The sequence below is a fragment of the Dromaius novaehollandiae genome, chromosome 3, assembly GCF_036370855.1.
Source record: "Dromaius novaehollandiae isolate bDroNov1 chromosome 3, bDroNov1.hap1, whole genome shotgun sequence".
Taxonomy (NCBI): domain Eukaryota; kingdom Metazoa; phylum Chordata; class Aves; order Casuariiformes; family Dromaiidae; genus Dromaius; species Dromaius novaehollandiae.
Window position 1 is genome coordinate 71102181 of NC_088100.1, and position 21495 is coordinate 71123675.

Sequence of the window (21495 nt, forward strand, 5' to 3'; positions counted from 1 at the left end):
GTATATGGAACTTTGCCTACGTTGAGTAGTTCCATAATCTTACCAAATGTATTTGGACATTTGCATATTTGTAGAAACAGAAATTTACACATTAATTTGGATTCAGGCTTAAATTTAAATTTCAGCACATAGTTCAGGGATATTCAGATGAAGAGACGAATTTGAGGTTCATTGCTCTAAAGGTCACTAAAAAAAAAAAAAAACTTGAGTAGAACATAATTATTGTGCTGAGTTAATAAATGGACAGCTTTGGATGCCTGCATTAACTGTTTTTTAAACCATTCACTTCCACAAACGAAGAAGCGAACTAAGACTAACAGCATTGAATATCCAAGGGGCAATTTCTCTTTTTTTTGGCTTAGAGTATAAAACTCTGGGAAAACATGTTGTAGCACTTAAAAAGAAATACTGGGATTCTCATTGAATAAATGTCATGCAAAAAATTGGTTAGGGAAATTCCTTTTTTTCCTAAATTTCAGAAACATGCTTCATGTGGAAAAAAAAGTGAATTTTTACTGCATATTTCACACTCACCTCCATCTTAATAGAAACTCATTTACCTAGAAGAAGGGCTACAACCATTTTCAGTCCTTTGCACAGAGAATAATAATTATAAATATGCAATATAAGTAAGAGACAGTTACTTTCATTCTATATCTCTTTATAAACTTGTATCTGATTACAGCTCTTCTAAATTCAAGGAGGCTAGAGGGTTGGTTAACATGCTTGATTCGATAGCTTTTGGCAAAGTCATCTCTCTGCAAATTAACTACCTCTGTGAGTCAGATGACATTTTCTATTTCTGTAACACTTCCCATTTCTATTCTACTGCACTTCTATACATCAGAAAGAATTACTGACATTTACTGTGCTTTTAAACAAAATACCACCTCACACGTGAAGTAGAGCTTCTAGTTATAGCAAGGTTAGCCACAAAACCTTCTTAGAAAGGGAAGCAAGCAGACTGACGAAGTTGCATAATGGCACCATGACTTATTCTTCAGAGTCTCATTCTTTTTCCAGACAAAGAAAAAAATTGGAAAGTTACAGAATTAGCTTTGGGAGTTCATAAAAAAATCTAGTAAAAATAAACAAAAAGATATGAAATGTACAGTTGCAAGATATGTATTAGAAAACACTCAAGGACTACTTCTAATCTTATTCAAAGATTCCCTTTCCTTCTGATTAGGAGCATGACATATTAAATCTTACTGATATTCCTAGAACTTAAAACAAAAAGCAAGGTAGATGTCAGGAGAGAAAAAAAAAAGATCTTGAAGGCACGTGCTTCAAGTCCAATTAAGGCAAGCATTTAGTTCGAGGTCCTTGTGTAATGGGCACGCTGGGGAAACAGTCACTACCTGGCCCAAGAAGAACGTTCATTTAACTGCAGTCCTGGAACAGCAGCTTCCTCAGCCATTCAGTGTTTCTACCTGTATAACATTTCTATCTTGGCAATGTGAACTTTAGAGTCATCTACACAGCAAGTAGAGGACACTGATAGCATCAGCTTACAGGACACTGAACATACCTCAGATGAAGGAAGCAAATAGTAATTCCTTTTATTTGCACGCATACAAATATTTCACTAAAACACAGGCTTTTACTGATCCCAGTGTTCTGTAATCTTGTTACCTGCCTCACAAGTCCATCCTCCTCTTTACATTTCTGTGACATCTTGCCAACAGCAGTAACTGCCCCTACCCCAGCTCACCTGTTACTCACACACAGTGTCTCCCCACCTCAATCTCAAAAGCCTCTCGCAGGTCCTGAGGACAGGCCCTACCCTGTGGTTCAGCAGTGCCCAGTCTCAGGTCTGGCTATGGCCTACAGACTGCGCACACAGCATTCCCCTTAATAAGCCTGAAGGGTAACATTAGCAAGTTTTAAAAATAATTTCAGAAATTCAATTTCATGGTAACTCCATGTGAAACATTTTCAGAATAGAAAATGTGATAGACAAAAGAGATACTTGATGGTGTAAACAGGCAACTATTCAACCTCCTGAAAGCCTTAACTTAGATACAGAAACCTTGGTGGTGAAAAGACAAGCTAGGACAATGGTTCTCAAACTACTTTTCTTCTTTTCACTCCATTTCCCCTGTTTGAGAATTTATGCAACTGAAATGCCCCAGTTTGAATAAACTCTTGAACACCTCACTGCCAGCAAACTCCCGGCGGAAGAGCGGGGCAGGAGGCTCCGAGCCTACTGCTAGGAAGGGCAAATGGTACAGGGAGAACAGACAACAGCACAAGTCTCTTGCTGTGGTGGGGGAACAAGCAACAAACAGACCCCTCAGCATCAAAGAGCCCCCGAATAAGTCACCATCTTCCAGCAGGAGCCCTAAAAATGAATGAGAGACCTGGGGATGAGCTGCTGAAATAACTATTGGGTCAGCTGACAGATTCCCAGCATCGTCATCTTCTGATTCTATTGTTTGTGCAGTCAATTCTTCTCCCAGCTGGAGCCTCCATGGTGCTGGTCAGCTTGCTAATCCTAGCCCTGATGCCAGCATATCCCCCCCCACCTTCCCAGGGGCTCCCTAGAGTTCCAATACCAGTGCATTAGGATATATTCCATAAATTTCCAATAACATTGCTGCTATACAAAGCCTGGCCTTCTTTTTAATTTTGCTTACAATAAATCACATTTTTCCTCCCAGTATTGTCTTCTGGTTTTTTATCATATCAAATATCCAAAGCACTGATTATTTATATCTCTGATCCCACATATACCTACAGTCAAAGTCTATGTTCCTTTCTCAACACTTTTGCTGAATTTTTCTTGGCTTTGGCTTTTTCTCTCCTGACCCTCCTATGCATATAATTCTCTCAAAATTCTTGCTGTTCTTTAGAATCAGCTCCTTTCCTTTGCTATTTCACCTGCAAACCACTGTGCCACACTGTCTGGTCCATTTTTCTACTTTAAATTTCTCTACAAGAGGAAATACAACTCACTGCGCTTCAAAAGTGCTAAAAGACAATTCTATAGATAGTAACAACACAATCTACTTGCAAGAACAAATTTGTCTCATATAGCATCCAGAAGCTAGAGGAGAAAGAGTTTTTTGTTTGTGTGGTTTTTAAACACAGTATAGACATAAACAACGAAGATGGTCTTCCAAGATGAAGAAAACAGTGATGGAAAGCTTTTAGTTGATATTCAGTAATCTTACTCTGCTGCCTCTCATAATCATGCTATTGCATGTTACCTGTCTCGATCTGGTGTTTAAATTCAAATGATGATAATATGATGTGATTGCTTTATTCCACTATAAGGATTGATTCTCATCTCTTACATTCATGGTAATGAATTGAAACTTCACAGAAATGAAACTAGTAAAAAGCAGCTTTAATGTAATATCTGGGTGCGTGTTATCATTTCGCATTTACTTGCGAATCTGTTTGCTTCCTCTATTTTTCTCCAGAAGTCAGGGGAGGAGTTAGGGTACCACTCCATCACACTAAAGTAACTGATAGGCAGAGATTTTTATAAGATTGTTACAAGTCTCCACAGCAGACCCCACTAGCCAAAGGAGAAGAGACTATACAGCAGATATTTTTGAAGCTTTATTAAAAACTATTACAGCAATTGCAGGTCATTACTTTTTTACACTACGCATAAATTATTGCCAGAAGGATCACTACACTTAAAAGCTCTATAATCCATTCCGCACCTAAAGATATATAGGATTATTAACACACTATCTAGTATAGAACTGCTTTCCTTCCACAACAAGCTCACATTTTCTCTGCAAAAGTTTGGTGTCAGTAAAGCACAGTGTAAAATTGTGGCTATTGTTGGCCTCTTTACACACTGTTCCTAATTTAACAAACAGAACAGTTTAGAAGGTCAAATAAGAAAACAATATCTTAAGAAAATAGCAACTTCTGTAGCTTTGAAATAAAAAATTCAGTGCCAAAATGTTTATCTCCTCGGTTCACGAGGCCATAAAATAAGTACAGCACCGTGAATCATCTCAAAACTTCAAAGCTTGCATGCCCAGCGTACCATTTTAGGGCTATTAAACTGTACAGCTACTGTACTTGTAGTAAATAGTTATACAAGACTGTAGCAGCAGTGCCAAAGATTTCACCCTTACAGCAAAATTTCCTTAAAGCTACACCCTTTACCAGGAACTCACTATATAAGCTCACTATGTATCTTAACATCTCAAGAGCTTCTCTACAAAAAAAGCATTATTGACTACCACATTGAAAATATCAGATTCCATTACTGAACAGAGTACTCCAGATATGGAAATTATATTATATAGACAGTAAGTGAATAATAAAATACAGTGTGTTAATTCCTTTGACATAACAGCATTACCATAGAATAGCAAATGTTCTCGCTCACTGGAACGAAGACTATGAGCAAAATTCACTAAAAACCCTATTCTATGAGAATGAAGACTCTAGTAAATCCCTAACATGTAATATAGGCCAAGAAGAGAAGAGACACATATTTTTCAGGATTATATGATTCAGAAATGAGCAGAACCTTTATTGTCTATTCTGATACCATACTTGAAAGTGATTTTAGTGATTTATCCCAGCTAAATGGAAAAAGGCTCAATTTACATGTGTGTGTATAAACTCTAGCTCATCACAATCTGTTTGCACCTGCCTTGTGTGCAGCTGCTGTCTATTCCAGCTGGCTTGGGTAATCAGAAGGCACCACTGGTGTCTTAAAGAGACCATTTGGGATGATTTAAGCCAAAATACTCATTAGGCTATGTAAAGATGTCCTGGGGAGTATCCTGAATTTTTTGCATATGTCATAGGGCACTGTACCAGGGTTTTTCTGTGCATGTCATCTGGCAAACCGACTTGCACCAGTGGCCAAGGTTTCAAAGAAAAATTAAAACAAACTTTAATGCACTTGGCATATTACGAACTGTATTATCATGGGACAACTCTCTTATGACCTCAGTTAACAGTCATGTTGTACTTAGACACTGAAGATTATTCTTCTCTATGGTTATGCACAAGAAGCTGCTACAAACTGTCTTTTCCCTAGCAATTTGTTAACATCACCAAGACTGCAGGGTCAGCTTAGGAAAACTTGTCAACATGAAGTCAAAAGTTGAACAAGTTGAAAAAAAAAAAAAAAAATCTACAATAGTTGCCACAATGACTTCCCAATCAGGGCATGCCTGTACAGGTATTCACCCCAACTTGCAGATTGTCCTCAGCACGGCACTACTACCAACCTCTGCCTCTATTATACCAGGCAGCCCATCACAAATTCATTTTCATTATTCACTTTTGCAAAATAGATTTCCATCTAACCAGTCCATCTTCTAACTAGCTGTTTTTTTCCATCAGCAGACAGACTGGTTACCCAAAACGATGACTTTACTAAATGCTTTTACATACTGCTTACAGCATATACAGCAAGATAACCTCTGAACAAATCCCTGGAAGTCCTTAGACTTACTTGTAAGCTGCATCTTCACTGCATTTCTACTCTTTTAATATCCACTTCTCAATCTACTCTCAATCCAACCACTCATATTCACTTTACTCCTTCCTTGCCTTTAGCTAAGTGCCTGCATTTAGGTAAGCGAACTTGTGCAATGTTTCCAGAGGTGCACACAGGTAAGGTTATATCTTTTAATTGCCTCTCTACCGGTAAAAAGCATAATTAGTCTTCAGAAAAAAAATCTTTTCATCCTAGATTCCAAAGCTTTAAACGTAAGTAAATTAACAGAGAAAATAATTGAGTGGAATCCCACAATGCTGCTTTACAAAATTCTTCACGTAACAGAAAAAGCAGTTTTTCAGTTCCTCTTTGTTTATGCATAAAGTATATAAAAATACTCTTTAACAAAGCAGTATTACATAATTCTTACAGTAGTATTCAAAGGCAACACACAGAAAAGGTGAAAATATGATATATATTACCCGACACGTTTCTCTTAGAGTACAGTCATTGCTAGTACATTCCAGCGGAAGGAAACTTAGGCAAACAGTCTAAGCAAAGGCTCTGCCTTTAAAAAGTGATCAGTATTTCTAAGATTTAATAGTGCTAAAGAACTGCTAAAGGTGCCAAAGATTAACTAGCTGCTAAGGATATTGAACCTTTGCTAGGACCAAGTGACAGATTCAAGAACAGATTGAAAGCTAGGTCAAAAATTGCTACTCCCAAAACCCTGTAGAGAACCTAACTGCAGACACTCTATTGGGCCTCAGCCTTTTTTTTTTTTTTTTTTAATTATTAAGCTTCTAAAACATTTTAAGTTCTGCTTTTCGTCCTGCATACAGTAATCCAAGCCATGACCCCAAGCAGCTGGGCGTTGAGCTAACACAAACTTTCAGAATCCCCAAACTATTCATACTTCTGTCTCTGTCATTTTAGGACTTTGTTTCAGTATGGTTTTTCATACAATGCCTAACAGATCAAACTGTGGCTGGGAATGGACTTTTTTTTTGACCCAAGTTCACCTGTTTTATACCAAACTTCACCTGTTAGAGTACTTACTCATGTATGTACATAGGTCATTTGTCTCAATTTCTTCTTAAGAGCTATTTTGGCACTTAACAGGCACATTTATTTAAATGTAAAATAGACAGAATGTACACAAATATGTGATAACCTTATGCATTTGCTTTTCAAATTTCAGAAGATTGTTTAGGAAATAGAGGTATATTTAGTAAAGCAAGCTTTTTTTTGATCTTTACCAGAGGCAATCATCCCGTGACAAGCAGTTTTACGGAGATTTCACAAGTAGCTTAATTAAAAATAAAGAATAGATCTGAGTTCCCTAACACAGTGGCTATGTATGTAAAGACATCTTGATTAACTACATTAACTATCCAAATCAAATGTCATAGAAGACAAATGTTTCCAGCTGGAATAGATTTAGACAGCACAATGAATTTAGAATGTAGCATATTTATGTTGGGTATAAATTAATAGATATAACAGAATTAGATTAAGTATGTGTGTAAAATCAGTAGAGAAGTCATTTGAATTTACCTGTTTTGATAATGAATAGATTTAATCAGTACAGACACATGCTCATTTTAAAAAGAATTTTGTGAAGGCATGATCCAAAGTGTATACAAATTAACAGGAAAAACTGCTCTTGACTCAAACAAATTTTGGATCACGCCTTCTTTTTTTTTTCATACATTCATACCACTGCAGCTTTGTCAAGGATAAAATTCTCACGTGATTTCCTATGAGATACAATGAGAAATGAAACACTCACAGGTTCTCATTGCTCATAGCTGGAGCCCACAAAGTGACATGTGAAAAGTGGTAAAAAGGGAACTCATGAGGACTGGAAAAGACTCAGATTTTATGGGTGGTTGATTTACCAGGAAGAGCCTTGCCAAGTTTAAAAGAAGGATGACAGGAAAATGGCATAACCTAAGTAATGCTGTTGAGGTAATACACTCCTTAACAGTAAGCAAGTGAAAACTGTGGTAGTGTTCTCACATCCCTTCATAAAACAGCTACATAATTTTTACAAAATAAATGCTTATAATAAAAATTTAAGAGACCAGAATTCCAATCAATTACAAAGTCTAAATTACCATGTATATTGGTATTACTATGAAGCTAAAATTACAGCATGCACAATATATTTTTAATAAACATTTACACATTAATTTATGACAAGTAGCCCTGCAGACTTAATTCTTTGTTTTAGCCACAGAACAGCTTTTCCATTAACAACATAATCCCCCCCAGACTGCCCTATGAGCAACTTCCAATTCTAGTGAACTTCAGAGATATTTTAAATGTCTATTCATGCCTCAGTCATACTGCTTGGATTGACACCAACTATATCAGTTGTGATTAGCATACCGCGATACGTGCATTTAATTCCAGGAGTAATAGATCAGACATAATTAGTCCATTTCACATAAATTGTTGAATCTTTTCACTGCTTTGATTTTCAGTCATGACAGACAAGGAAAAGGTTAATTCTGTGACCAAGAAATGTCTTCTGGACCAGTTAGTCCAGCGCACCTGCTTTATAATTTGGGTTGTAGCAGTTATGAAATCTAGGAATGACAGGAAAGTGAGGTTTGTGGAAGGAAACCTCGGTTGGTTCTTTTAGACCAGCTATTTAACCAGAAAAGTGAAGACGTTTTCTGGCTCAGGGTCAGTGAAATGATCCAGGTTAAAAATAGCCTCCAACTTAACTTAAAACAACTTATAATTAAGTTAATGAAGCCAGTCTAAGCACAGGATCCTCCCCAATGAGGAAACTTGCTCAGTCTTGTCTGGCATTCAGGATAGCATTAGGGTTCAGACAGCCATGTCGTTACCAGGGCAGGAACCAATCCAAGTGAAAATTCATACAGCAAAGAAAATAAAAAGAAGCTTTAAAAAATGGTGAACTTAAATTAATTATGAAACTGCTCTCTCATTTCACTGACATTAATTAATTAAACCACACAGAAAAACAGATAATGAGCATGTGTAACTTATGGCCAACCACAAATGTACTTTACTTCCCTCAATTCCAAAATTCCCTTCTAGAAATGTAGGGTTAAAGCTAAACAACCATGATGCACCAAAATGATTAAGATAAAAACATTCAGTTTCAGTGGGAAAACTTTTTTTCATAAAAAACTGCTGTTCTATCCCTCCATTTTCAGACCTGAAACTCGAGGAAGACTGAATGTTTGAAAAAGATTCCACATTCTACAGCTTGGGGCAAATAGCTTTTCCAGAATAAACCTTCCTTTAAAAGTCACTTCCATTGCCATATAGTTTTCTACCAACAAACATGACATGAAATTTATGTTTCTATGTATTTATACTTAAGTGAAAATTTGTGTGAAATTCAGAAATTAAAATCTTATGTGGAGACTGGAAAATGGTAGATGTCATTTTTTATTGATTTGTCAGATTGAGCTTTTTACAGTCCACTGGGGCTTTTTTTCCTTACCTGGAACTCTCTTTGCCCAGTTGATCATGTGCACTAATTCTCTGTCTGCAAGGTTGGTCAACAGGGTCATCATAGAGGCTTCGTTGAAAGGTCTATTAGGGTCATACTCAGAATAAACTATAGGTGGCTCAGCTTCCAGCAAGGCACTGACCATCTGCTCTGCGGTCAGGGACAGGGCCGGACTGTTCTTCTTGTTATGTTTAACTACAAGCGGACTTGTCCAAAGGGTTGGAGCTCTCAGCTCTGTAGAAGAAGCCTCTCCATTCCTGGAATCCTGTTCCTCTCTTTGACGTTTTTGTTTCATCATTCGCCCACCTCTGCGATCTTTACGGATTCCTGGAGACACACAGGAATATAATCAAATTCTTGAACACATACGTTACCTACATATGGCTTCAGCCACTCAGCAGATGTTATTGATAGACAAATGTAGCATTAACTCCTGGTTTGTTTTGTCAAGAATCCTTCCTACATATGGTATCTTACATGAGTAGTTGGGAAGAAAAATTTTTTTTAAAAAGTATAACATTAGGAATAGTGCTCTACTTGATAGAATTCAAATCAAATGGGCTTAAACACGACTCTACACCAGTGGCAATGTGCACCTACTTTTACTCCATAAAAGGAAGTCAGTAACTGGAAATAAAAATGTATTTCTTTACAGTACAAAACTTCAAAGTTATGTCCTAACCTCTAGCATTCAACAACCTGCAGCGTCTTTTTCCTAAATGATTGATCAATGATAACTTAATGATCTGGGCAAGCCAGATGGATCACAAAAGTAGCTTTTCAAAACTATCAAAGAAAGTTTTGCTCAGGTTCGCCAATTATTTTGACTAAGAAGCATGCTCTTACTGACGAGCATGTAATCTTCATAAGTACATAAGAACTATTCAAAAAGTTCTCATCATACAATGATCTTATATGGCAATAAAGAGTGCCCTATAAGCAGATAAACAGAATTAAGAGGAAGGGGAAGAACTGTAACCACAGAATCTAATGAGGGAGACCTATTGTCAAAAGGCTGTAACAATTGGAACAAAAACTGTCATTACGTTTCTGCAATGTGCTTTAGCGGTGTATGACCCTGAACCTTGGGATATTATCAAATCAGCTGTAGTAATTATAACAACAACCTAAGACCTTACAGCAGAACAAAATCTCTCTTTGTGGAAAGGTTACAAGAAAAATATAATGATAAAGCCCACGTGGACTCCAATCATAAAAGCAAGATTAAGGCTGGCTCTGAGTGGAGGAGGCACAGGCATTCTGAGGCTGAGTTAAAAACTTAGATCAATCATCAAGTGGGTGTGAGGCAAGGAATAACAAGGAACACACATGAGGAATTGAGCCAAGAGGAGAGGGCAGCTTATGATGGGACTAGTTCATCTGCAACCCAAATTGCAATCTCATTGCCGCTGTGTGGAGCAGAGTCTGCCAGGTGTTCTCTGTGGGCAGCATTGACCATCCCACTCCCCTCAGCACCCCCGGCAGTTCATTAACCCTGACAGAAGCAAGGCAGCAGAAAGCACCTGGCAGCTTATGCACTTTTACAAATGTAGAAGCTAGGCCACAGCTGCTTTCTCCCTCTCGCTTTCTTGTAGAGAAAAGATACGAAGAAGCTAGACTTCCAGATTAGATGTCTGCCATTTACAGCATGTCCCTTAGCCAACACCCAACTCTTATTTCTGAAACTCAGAGAAAAAGGGGCAACAATTTTCAGTTTGGGCTTCTTCCATTAGGAAAGCAGAGCCTTAGCTACTGACTCCCCCCAGACTGTATCACACACTGTTATAATACAGATCTTTCTGAGGGGCGGGATGGAAAACACAATCTTTCCTCAGCTTTTTTCAGGCCATCAAAATTTAATCCTCTAAGTTCCCAATTTATCTTAGCAGCATCTTTACCTCAAATCCAGTATTTCTTCATATAAATGCTCAGATGAATGGATTTTGGATCCTATCAGCAGATGTCCTTTCCCAGACTCAAGGAACGGAGGGGATCTTTAGATAAGTATGCCTTTCTGGTTTTTTTCATATGGTGATATTGTCATGGAACTAATACTAGAGGATGAAGGCTTTTGATTCTATTTTTTTTCAAAAACTAGCAGGCGTCCTGAATGTATTCTATTAATCTCTCCAGATAGAGTTCAATAAATCTTTCATCACCTCGACTACTTAACCTCTCTTTAGTTACTAATGTTTTGTAAGCCAAATGTCTTAAGTGCATTGCTGCTCCTATTTTTCATTCACTGATACCAACTTTTCTCACTCCAAAACTGCTTCTGTTTCAAAGAGAAGGGGGACATTTTTGCTTTTAAGAAAAATAAAAGACTTATTTTGGCAAAATATCATCCTAGAGTTATTCTCATTGGTAGATTACTTTAGAATACTCAATAGTAAGTCTCTTCCTACAAAAACTATTTTTAATGTGTGCTTTATATCGCTGTAATATTGTTGAATTAAAATTACCTTGTGAAACACAGACATAATCATGTAAACAAAAGCCATGTGGTTCATATACATTATATCATTTCTTAACTTTGCTACATTCCAAATTCTACAGCTGCTCATTCAATAATTTTAAAGAGTAATGAGTACAATATTAACATGAATGAGATGTTTTAGTACACTTCTCCATTATGACAAGCATGTAAGTCGCAAACATTTTCTAAATTAAGTTAAATGTGCAGATAATAAGTTCATCCTGAGGATAGAAAGAAAATGTCTGTTTTTTACAGCTGTCAGTGCTAACTAAACCCAGTCTCACAGATACTCTCTGAGAGCAGAGGACATTAGAAGAGCATATTAGCACTCTGTCATGGGTAACTCAAACTCTCAAAGTCATCTCCATCTCATAATTTTTTCATTCCAAGTCAACGTTTGACAGAAATTGTGTGTTCAGGTCAACATAGGAAAAAGAAAAATACATCCACGAAGGCAGTGGTAACTAACGTTATTTTAAGAAGGCTCCTAGCTCTGTAGTTGAAACAAGCCTGCACCTATCCCCAGTGGAGAAGACAATATAGTAGCATATGGTGCTCTTTGAGAGGGTAGTAGCGGTAGACATTTAATAATACCCTGATTAAACTACCTATTCTATGATGTCCTAATAGAAGAGTCAAATCACCACAAAGATCAGTGTAATGGAACTGAACCTGAAATGCTTTGTTTCAAAGAACGTTCATGTTATAAGATTTCCAGAATGAGAGAGCATTTCACGAGCATAGGTCATGAGAAAAAGCAGGGTAGACTGAGTCTATGTATTAGAAGTAGCCAGGAATGGGACAGTTTCTCACCAAAATCCAGGAGGACTGAATTGCAACATGAGGAACTACATAAAATGTTTGCCTCCACCGCTCTGGAGGCTTACAGGAAGTGCACCAGGAAAGAAAAAGCCAAAAACCTTTTTGAAGACCAAAAAAAAGCAGGCGCAGCTAAGCAGTAGGGTATGACAGACTATTAGAAGCAAAATAGGATCCTCCAAAGAGTTGAATGTGTGTCTGGATGAGGAGAAAAAAGAAAAAAGAAAAAAAACCTCACAGTTAAAAGTATAATGAATTTTTCAAACACATCAGGATCAAACAGCTAAAGAGTCTGGAGGGCCAGTAGATAATCAAGCTATATAAAGAGGAGTCAAAAAAGATAATGCCGGAGCGGACAAATTTAATGAGCTTTTTGTGTCTGTTAATTCTGACCAAACACAAAGGTTTCTATATCACAAGCCTTCTTTATAAGAATGCACCAAAGAACACATCTCAAACTGAAGTATTAGTAAAAGAGGTTAAGATAACAGACTGACAAAATGGACAGAAACAAATTTTCAGGATGAGATGGCATTCCCTCAAAGGTTCCTAAAGGAACTCATGGATGAAATAACTGAAATAAAATGGTGATGATGCTTATCACTTAACATAGCAGCAGGACCACAACACTAGGAGGTTGTGAAATGTGGTATGAACTTCTAAACAATGGTCCTGGTAATGATATGGGGAACTACAAATTATTAAAAACAGCGTGAATCCTACAAGGATCCTTGTTGAGACCTGTACTGTTCAACATACTCATCAGCGAACAGACTCTGAACTGACAAATTTCAGAAAAAAGATCTTGAGGTTATAATAATACTGTAAAAACATCAGATAAGTTAGTTTAAAAAAGTAAATAGAATGTTAGAAATTACCCGGAAAGGAAGGGAGCACAAAGAATCAGTATAAATCATGAATTTTATTAACCCATGAAACACACTGCAATGAATGTTATCTGCAGCTCTATTCTTCCCATTTCAAAAAGAGATATAATAGAGCCAAATAGGAAAAAGAGAAATGCAAGAAAGATGATTCAAATATAGGATAAGTTCTGTGCAAGAAATGGTTAAATTGCCTAGGACTGCTCAGCATGCAGAACCAGATACAAGTCTTCAAAATCATGAGTAGCAAGGGGATGAATGAGGAATGATCATTCATTCTTCTCTTCTAATACAAGACAGCATCAAATGAAACTACTCTGTGGAAAGTTCAGAACAGAATAAAAGAGGTTCTTTTTCACAGCATTCAGACAAAAGCTGAGCTTGTGAATACTTTAGAAGTTGGCATGTGTTAGAAAGCTATAGGTAAAATTTGAGGAAGAAAAAAATCCATAAAGTTATTAAACACAAATAGAGCATATTTGACTTAAGAAATCTCTGTGCCACAGATTACTGGAAGGTGAGAGACTTTTTTTTTTTTTTTTTTTTTTTTTTTTTTTGCTTTTTTTATACCTATTCTAGGTCTGCATTCTTAAGTAAAACAAAGAAGTGACAGAGAGAGATGGCACAGGTAAGAAGGTTTAGCTGCTAATAAATCAATTAGATGCTAAACAAGAAAAATAGTTTAATTTTTAATTCATCTGCAATTTTCCCACTGGCTTTTCTTTACACTGAAGAGAAGTGGTGTATTGAGCAGAATTGAGCTTAAGCTTCTGAACTTGGAGAAAATATCCAGTGCAAATCTAGTTTTATATTTTTATTTCAGGATTATAAAAAAATCCAGAAAGCCTACATTTGATTTTGTAGAGACCAGATCTGAAAAAAAAATTAAGGGAGAGGATGCATTCCTTCTGCATCACATCAGCAGCTTTTATGACCACAGACAGAAAGGTCTTTGAATCTGTATAACCATCACACTCATCGGAGATTTATAGAAATTACTACTAACTCTGACTATCCCCTAGATGGAGAAGCAACATAGTGATTCTATTATTCATTTTCTTGGACCAAATAGGAGTGAGTATCTCTCTGAAAAATGTAAGTGCCTCCAAATTTCCTTCAGTTTAATCAAATTTTATCTTGGTTAAAATAATAATAATAATAATAATGATGCACGTTCGCTAATTCCAAAAAAGACAACTCTCTCAAGCTACCATTTTATGGTAAAAAAAAAAAAATGCAATGATTCTGTAAGGTTTTTTTAGATATATGAATACATTAACTTTGTTTCAACAATTCAGTCAATAAAGGAACCTGAATTGCCAAAGTACTATGAAAACCATTATTCTACCAAAAATGGAAGTACTCTGTTTTGCAAAAGCACTCAAACAATTTTCAACAAAAGTTTTAAAGCTACAGCAGTCACAATTTTCAGAGACAGCTTTCTAAAAATATATTTCTAAATTTAGTGAGCCATCTAGATATGGTAAGGTAAAACTACCTTGAAGGGCAGTTTTGCTTCATGGCATCTTCTAAGGATGCACTGTGATGGCTTTCCAGCCCACATGGCCAAAAAGCCTGCTGAGCAACGACATACTCCTGGAAGTCAGTAGAACCTGATCAGCAGTGAAATTACATGCAGACTGTGGAAGCAAACTTTAACCAGGTGAAGTACTTCACTAGTGTTTTCAAACAGGTAAACAAACAAATCAAAAAAGAAAACAGGTAAAAGAAAAAAAGAAAGAAAGAAAGAAAGAAAAAATCCTGATTACTTAATTACCAAGCATTGCATAAATATTGAGTCTCAGCCATCCAACAGCCAGCTTCCTCCTATCTACTACTGAGAAAAGACTCTATCTTCTTCTCTTCTGTATTATATAAAATATTTTAAAATATTTACAGAAGGAAGAGGAGGAGAACAAACAGAATAAAATTTGTGTTCCTGTGTCAACCATAGAAATATGCCTTTTAGATTTAAAGACATATGCCTTTTAGATTTAAAGACATATGTACAATTTTTCTTAATATCAAACTCTGTTCTACTTAAAGTGTATCTCCTATGAACTGCTTTATATAATAGTCTTTAAATTCTTTATTATTATAAATTTTGTAGGAATATCTGTCAAACAAAGAATATTTATTGTTTGCATAGCATATTGTCAGCACAGTGCTTTTTAAAATTATTATTGTAAGTTTAAATCAAGAGGGAAGGGATTTCATAAAACCTCCCAAAATTGTGGTGCACTAAAGTGCAAAGTGCAAAAAAAAAGTGCAAAAGCCCTGCCTATTTGATAAAATTCAAATAGCCATAATAGCCAAATAGCCATAAAACCCAATAAAATTTTGTTGCACTAAAAGTGCAAAAGCCCTGCTTATTTGATAAAATTCAAATAGCCAGTATGTTTCTCAGTTGTTCCTACTGTTCACTACTCTGGAAGTCCAAAAACATGACAGTTATTGCCTTTTTTTCATGTTTGGAACACCTCCCTGCTGTTTGGAACACTTGCCTTACTATTTTCATTAACACGATACAATTCACACAAAAGATCTTCATCTTCTCTTTCCCCTGCATACACAACATTTGCTCTGCACATCCACATGCGAGGGGTGGATAATCACTTAGAAACTGCATCTCTCTGTCAATGTAAAGCCTATTCACCTGCTGCCTATTCATTAACCCATCTCTTCATGCTCCCTTTCAATTACGCTGGAGATCTGAACAGCTTTCCTATAACTGCAAGAAACTACAATAATATTATTTTCTACAAATAGTACTTCTTTTTGAAGGATAAAACTTTCAGTTAAATTGCGAGTTTGACCTTATCTTGTCTACCTGCAAATGCAGAAAAGAACAACCATTCCCCAATATTTTTTGAATGTAACCTACTCCAAAGGTCTACAAATAACAAATAAAGTGATTCAGAAACATTGCTGACTGAAAAATCTAGTCCTCTAACTGCATTTTAGTATGTGAATTTTCAGCAAATCAGTTTCTGACTATCTGTATCTATGATTTTCAATCAGCATGAAGGCTCCAAGTACTTTGTGTGTAAAGCATGGCCTCACAAACAAACTCTCCTGGATCTGTGATGCTTTTCTCAGAAAAGGTGAGAAGTCATCCCTGAACAAGGTACCCAATACCAGGTGTACCAGGGACCATTTTTGCAAGTTAAGCTTAGCTACAAAAAGATTGGGAACCAGTGCTTTAGAGAAGCAGGTTGTTTTATCAAATTTGAACTGGAAGGTGACTGTCAGCAGACATGCTGTTACACAAGTGAGGCCAGGAACTTGCAGAGTACGGACATCCCTGTGGTTACAGCACTTCTGCCACTCCTACACAGTGATACCTATACGGGAGTCTAAGGAAGTGTAAACCACTGAAAAGGAAAAGCTACCTTCCAGTAAGGAGGGGATTCCAAGGGATAACATAAAATCAGCATGCTCTTACATTGGCAAAGTTTATAGCCCTACTGTGCTAATTTGTTTTTGTGTCCACAACCTACCAAACTTAGGACACTCTTTACATCTCTGTTTCAAATACATCTCCATGCTTCAGTTCACAAAAACCTATAAAATCAGTTACTAACATCATGATGCACATTTAAGAGCAACAAGAGAAACAAAGCTTTGCAACTTTACTGAGGACAAAGGACACTAATAAAACCCTACCACAAAGTGGTCCAATATAGATCACACTGCTAATCCCTGCATTTTCTAACATTTTAGTAATTAACTTTGTAACCCTTAATCAACTATTAATATTTAATCAACCATTAACATACTTTATTAATATGCTTCACAATTGTATACACCATACACAAACATTGCTTTTCCAGCAACTGAGTGTAACTGTATGACACACATGAGTCATCTAAAAACACTATGTTCTACTTCGGGACAGGACATGACTATTGTATTTTATAGAACAATTTAAGTAGGCAGAATGTAATTGCACAAATTGAGAATTTAGCCAGGGTCCAGTATCTCTTGCCTTGTGATAAGTGATAAGGATGTTGCAGCTGCAGTATTTTTCCCAGCGTATTCCATTCAGCGAAACTGGTTAATCCAACTCTGTTTGGCTTAGAAGAAGAACTCACAGTGTGAAAACTAGGAGAGTTTAAAGTCATTGCCTTCCTTCAAGAAATCTAAAAGTTCATAAAGATACATTCTCTTTTGAAGTGATTTCTTTTCATAGCTCTCCATGACTATACTTGCAAAAGCATAGTAATCTCTCCCAGGTGTTGTTCAATAGGAAATAACAGCAGATTTGACTTCAGAATTACAGGTCCATATAATGGAATGATACAGTATTTTATCCTAGAAAGTGCCGTATAGAGTCTACCGGAAGTAGGAGCTTTTATTTCACGTTTTGTAAACAAAGAATTTTACCTTTTATTGCATATGCTTTCTATACGTATACATTCACAATTAAGTAAGATTTTGTTATGCCTTTGGGGGGAGTATTTGGAGGAAAAAAAAAAAAAAAAAGATGACTAGTGAGATCTCTCATCCCACCTCAGGAGCTGATTCCTGCAGGAGAATGAGAAGAGGTGGGGGGGGGGGGGGGGGAGGGACTTGTCTTTGCTCCTCTTTCTCCTTGTAATACTCAGCTTTCAAGGGACTGCTCTGCAGCTTCTCCTTCCAGCCCTGGAAGAGAGGGTGCAGCACCTAAGAATCCACAGGGAAAGCAGAACAGATAGAAAAGAAAATTGAAAAAGTCAGAAAAACAGAATTGATGGAGACACAAAGAGTCTGAAGACAACAGAACTGACATGGTGAATGGGAGGACAAGGAATAATCAATGCTTCTGGGACATAATTAGTTACTGTAGTGAGAAATAGTTCTATGGCAGAATTTTTCATCATTAGATAAATTTGCAGTACCAATGTACTCCATTCAGTTTAAATCCTGTTATCTTTTTTTCTGGTATATCATTCTTGTTTCAGAGGGAAGACATGGCAGTAGCTTTTTTTTTTTTTTTTTTTTTTTTTTTTTTTGGTGTGTGTGAGGACTGAAACAAACAAGTCTATCTTCATAAAATACTTGTTTTATAATATAGCAGTCAGAATATCCCCATCCCGTTTCCCTACAAAATGCTAACTGCATCCTTTTCTCACAATTCACTGAGTTTATACTGCATAAAACATTTTTGAAGTACTAAAAGAATAACATTCTACTTCATCCCTCCTTTCTTGGGCAGTGCCTTGACAGAAAGAACTAGTCACTTGTCTCTCTTTATAGAAACAGATTTGGGATGTATTCTGTTTTTTTTTTTTTTTCCTTCAGAAAGTAATATTGGTTCCACAATAAAAATCTACTTTTAGTAGTTTCTGTTATAATATATATCATCAGACACATCATGAGAGTAGAAAAATATATAACTGGTCACAGATTGTAGCTGTGATAAAGTTGTGAATGCTCATGCACTCTAATGTTATAAGAATACTTTTTAACATTTTCATCTGAAAATCTCAAGGGTCTTTTAGTCCTAATACTAACATCCCAAAGAACAAAAAATTAAAATCAAGGGTACAAAGACTGTAAAGCACACAGTGAGAAAATGAAAACCAACACCTAGATCACCACTGGTAAACGCTACTGACTTCATGTTGGTATGCATGAATATCTTATGTCTTACTTGACACCCATTTCTATTTAAAACTTTAGGCACACAAAAAGTTTCTGTTTCTAGTATGTGTTAGCCCTGATGCATGCAAACAGGCTGGATATCTCCAGATACGGTCTTGGCTTACACACTGTGTTTCTGTGACAACAAAAAGGCTTTTTAACATAATTACAAAAGATGATTTCAATATCAGTAATTCCATACAGTCACAATTTGAGTGGCCAGCACAGCAGTTTTCTACTGGTACCAGGAAAATTCATATTCATTCCAATTCTATTTCAGATTCTCTACTTCTTTACTGGAACTGATCAGATTAAGAGAGGAAGTCCAGGAAAATGACAAGTCAATGAACCATTAAAGCCCGTCCTCTACACTGGCGGTAGGACATGTACATCACAGTACATGTGCAGCAGTCCAGCAATCTTTGCAATTGTCAATACTCAGCAAATAACATCCACTTCATACTTGACAGATTCAGATGGCATTTCAAGCATTTAAACTAGTGGAAACACAGTAGATCTGGAAACTTGACAACAGTCAAAACATAAAAGCAAGGTAACTGCCAGAACTGGAGAACTGGAGTCCTGTTTCTAGGCAACAGCCACATAAGCAATAGCTTCTTATTCATATCAGTGCTGTTTCATATCTTATTGGAGCTAACTTGCAAAATAAGTAACTTTTAAGCCAGGAAAGAAGCTCCTACTTAAAAACTGTCTGCTCAGAAATGAGTTTTTAGCTTTGAAGGTTTTCTCCCTCATTTTTGGCTTTCTGGTAATGCAGACTTTTCTCTTTCTGTGGAATTTTGTCCATTTCAACACAGTTGCTGTGGCTCCCAACAGGAACAGCCACAGAACAGGGCTAGCAGAATCATTATGGGAAAGGAGAGCCTTATGCACAGGAAAAGGCTACAACACCTAGGTTAAATAGGATCACGACATTAAGATGCTAGGCTCATCAATGAATTGCAGGAGAAAACTCGGAGTGGGGATCAAGAGTGTGAGAGTGGAGTGGGAACTGGGCAGAACCCTCCTAAAGCATTGCTGTTGATGGACACCAGTGGAAAGCTCCCTGCTCTGCCAGTGTGCTGCCCGCCTCCACCAGTACATGGTCCATGCAGCTGTGCTGGATTCTCAATCAGTGGTTTGGGGCTACCTCTAAGGGAGAAAAACACATGGCAGGAAGGAAAATGAGTTTTGTGTCTTGGGGTTTTTTTGGTTGGTTCGTTTTGGTAAGAAGGCAATAAAAAGGTAGATCTATTATTGTTTGTACAGTGATCAGTAAACAGCCCAGTCTAGAGTAACCCTTGAATTTGAGGCTCTGTCTCCTCATCTCCGCTACTTGCCAGTGAATTCTAGATGATAATAAGCATTTGACACTTCTCTATATACACACACAGCGTGCAGCATTACTGGCCTGTAGCTTTGCCCTTACAGTGTGTCAAAGGAGTATTTCAAAAGCGCTTGGAAACACTTTCTCCTCTATACAATTTGTTACTCTTCTAACCAATCTGCCACATCCTAATGATACTGAAAAAAATCAAAGGGAAGGAATGTCCAGTGTTTAGTAAATCATACTCTGCTTTATCACTAGGTAATATTTCAGAATAAAAGGCAAAACATACGTAGCAAGGTAAAAGAGGTTATAAAGAAGAAGAGGCCCTTCAAAAAAGCCAGAGAGTCTTTAGCCCAGGTGAGGATCAACGTATTAAAGGAGCAGGCAGAGAAGAAAAGGCCATGGCAGAGAAGTCACATGAATCCTTTACATCAGTGTTCACAACGGAAGAAACGTTGGCAGTTTCTATGCCAGGAATCCTTTATTTGGGGAGCTGCAAAGGAACTTTCTGAAACTGAAGTGACAGTTGAAGATGAGAGAAATCAAAAAGACAAAATGAACACTAACAAGTCACAAATATCAAGTAATATTCACTTAAGAGTTCTAAGGGAATGAAACAGATGAAAAATGAGTTAATAAAAGTAGTATGCAACCTCTTGCTTAAAATTACCTTAAAACTTGAAGACTGGAGGGTCACAAATGTGACACCAATATCCAAAAAACATTCTGAGAAGACAACAGATCTATGTGCCCATAGTTTGTACTGAGCAAACTAGTAGAGATTGTAATAAGGAATAGACAACTGCTTAAGTATAGTCTTGTGAAGCACCAGCATGGCTTTTGTAAAGGGAATTCCTGCCTTATAAACCTCTTAGAGTCCTCTGAAGGGGTCAACTTACACGTGGACAAAGGTAATCTAATTGACACAGTCTATCTGGATATCTAAAAGGCTTTTGCAAAATGTCCTTTGACAAACACTTTAAAGGAAAAGCAACAATGGCATAAGAGAAAAGATTTGTGCATGCATAAATTGACTAAAATGTAGAAGAAATCTCTCTTAGGCATAACTGGTTAATTCTCCCAGCAAAAGGAATCTTGCAGTCCCCTGTAATGTTATGTGGAGATCTCTGTGCCATTCAACACAGTCAGAAATGACTGAAAAAAGAAAAGAGTTAAAGCAGGGAAATGAGAACATTTGCTTATAAGGCATAGATATCAGGTCAAAAAGGATGAGGACAGGCTATGAAGACCTGCTGATGAACCTTAAAAATTGAATGATTGAACAATAACCATAAAATTCAATGCAAATTAATATACAGTGACACACATAGGTAAAACTAACCTTGGCTTGATGGTCTCTGAATTGGCTTTGTTGACTTCTTACCACTTAGAAGTGAAATCTTGTGAGGGCTTATTGAAAACACAATGAATTTTTAT

The 21495-nt window shown here is 36.8% G+C and overlaps 1 protein-coding gene across 2 annotated transcripts in view; it reads right to left on the reverse strand.

The window, feature by feature from the left end:
• The window catches only part of ESR1 (estrogen receptor 1), a 184934-nt gene that overhangs the window by 49112 nt on the left and 114327 nt on the right, over positions 1-21495 (reverse strand). For both annotated transcript variants that reach the window (XM_026122228.2, XM_064509138.1), the window contains exon 5: positions 8916-9251. In XM_026122228.2, coding sequence (XP_025978013.2) covers positions 8916-9251 — 336 coding nt within the window. The remainder of the gene's footprint in view (positions 1-8915; positions 9252-21495) is intronic.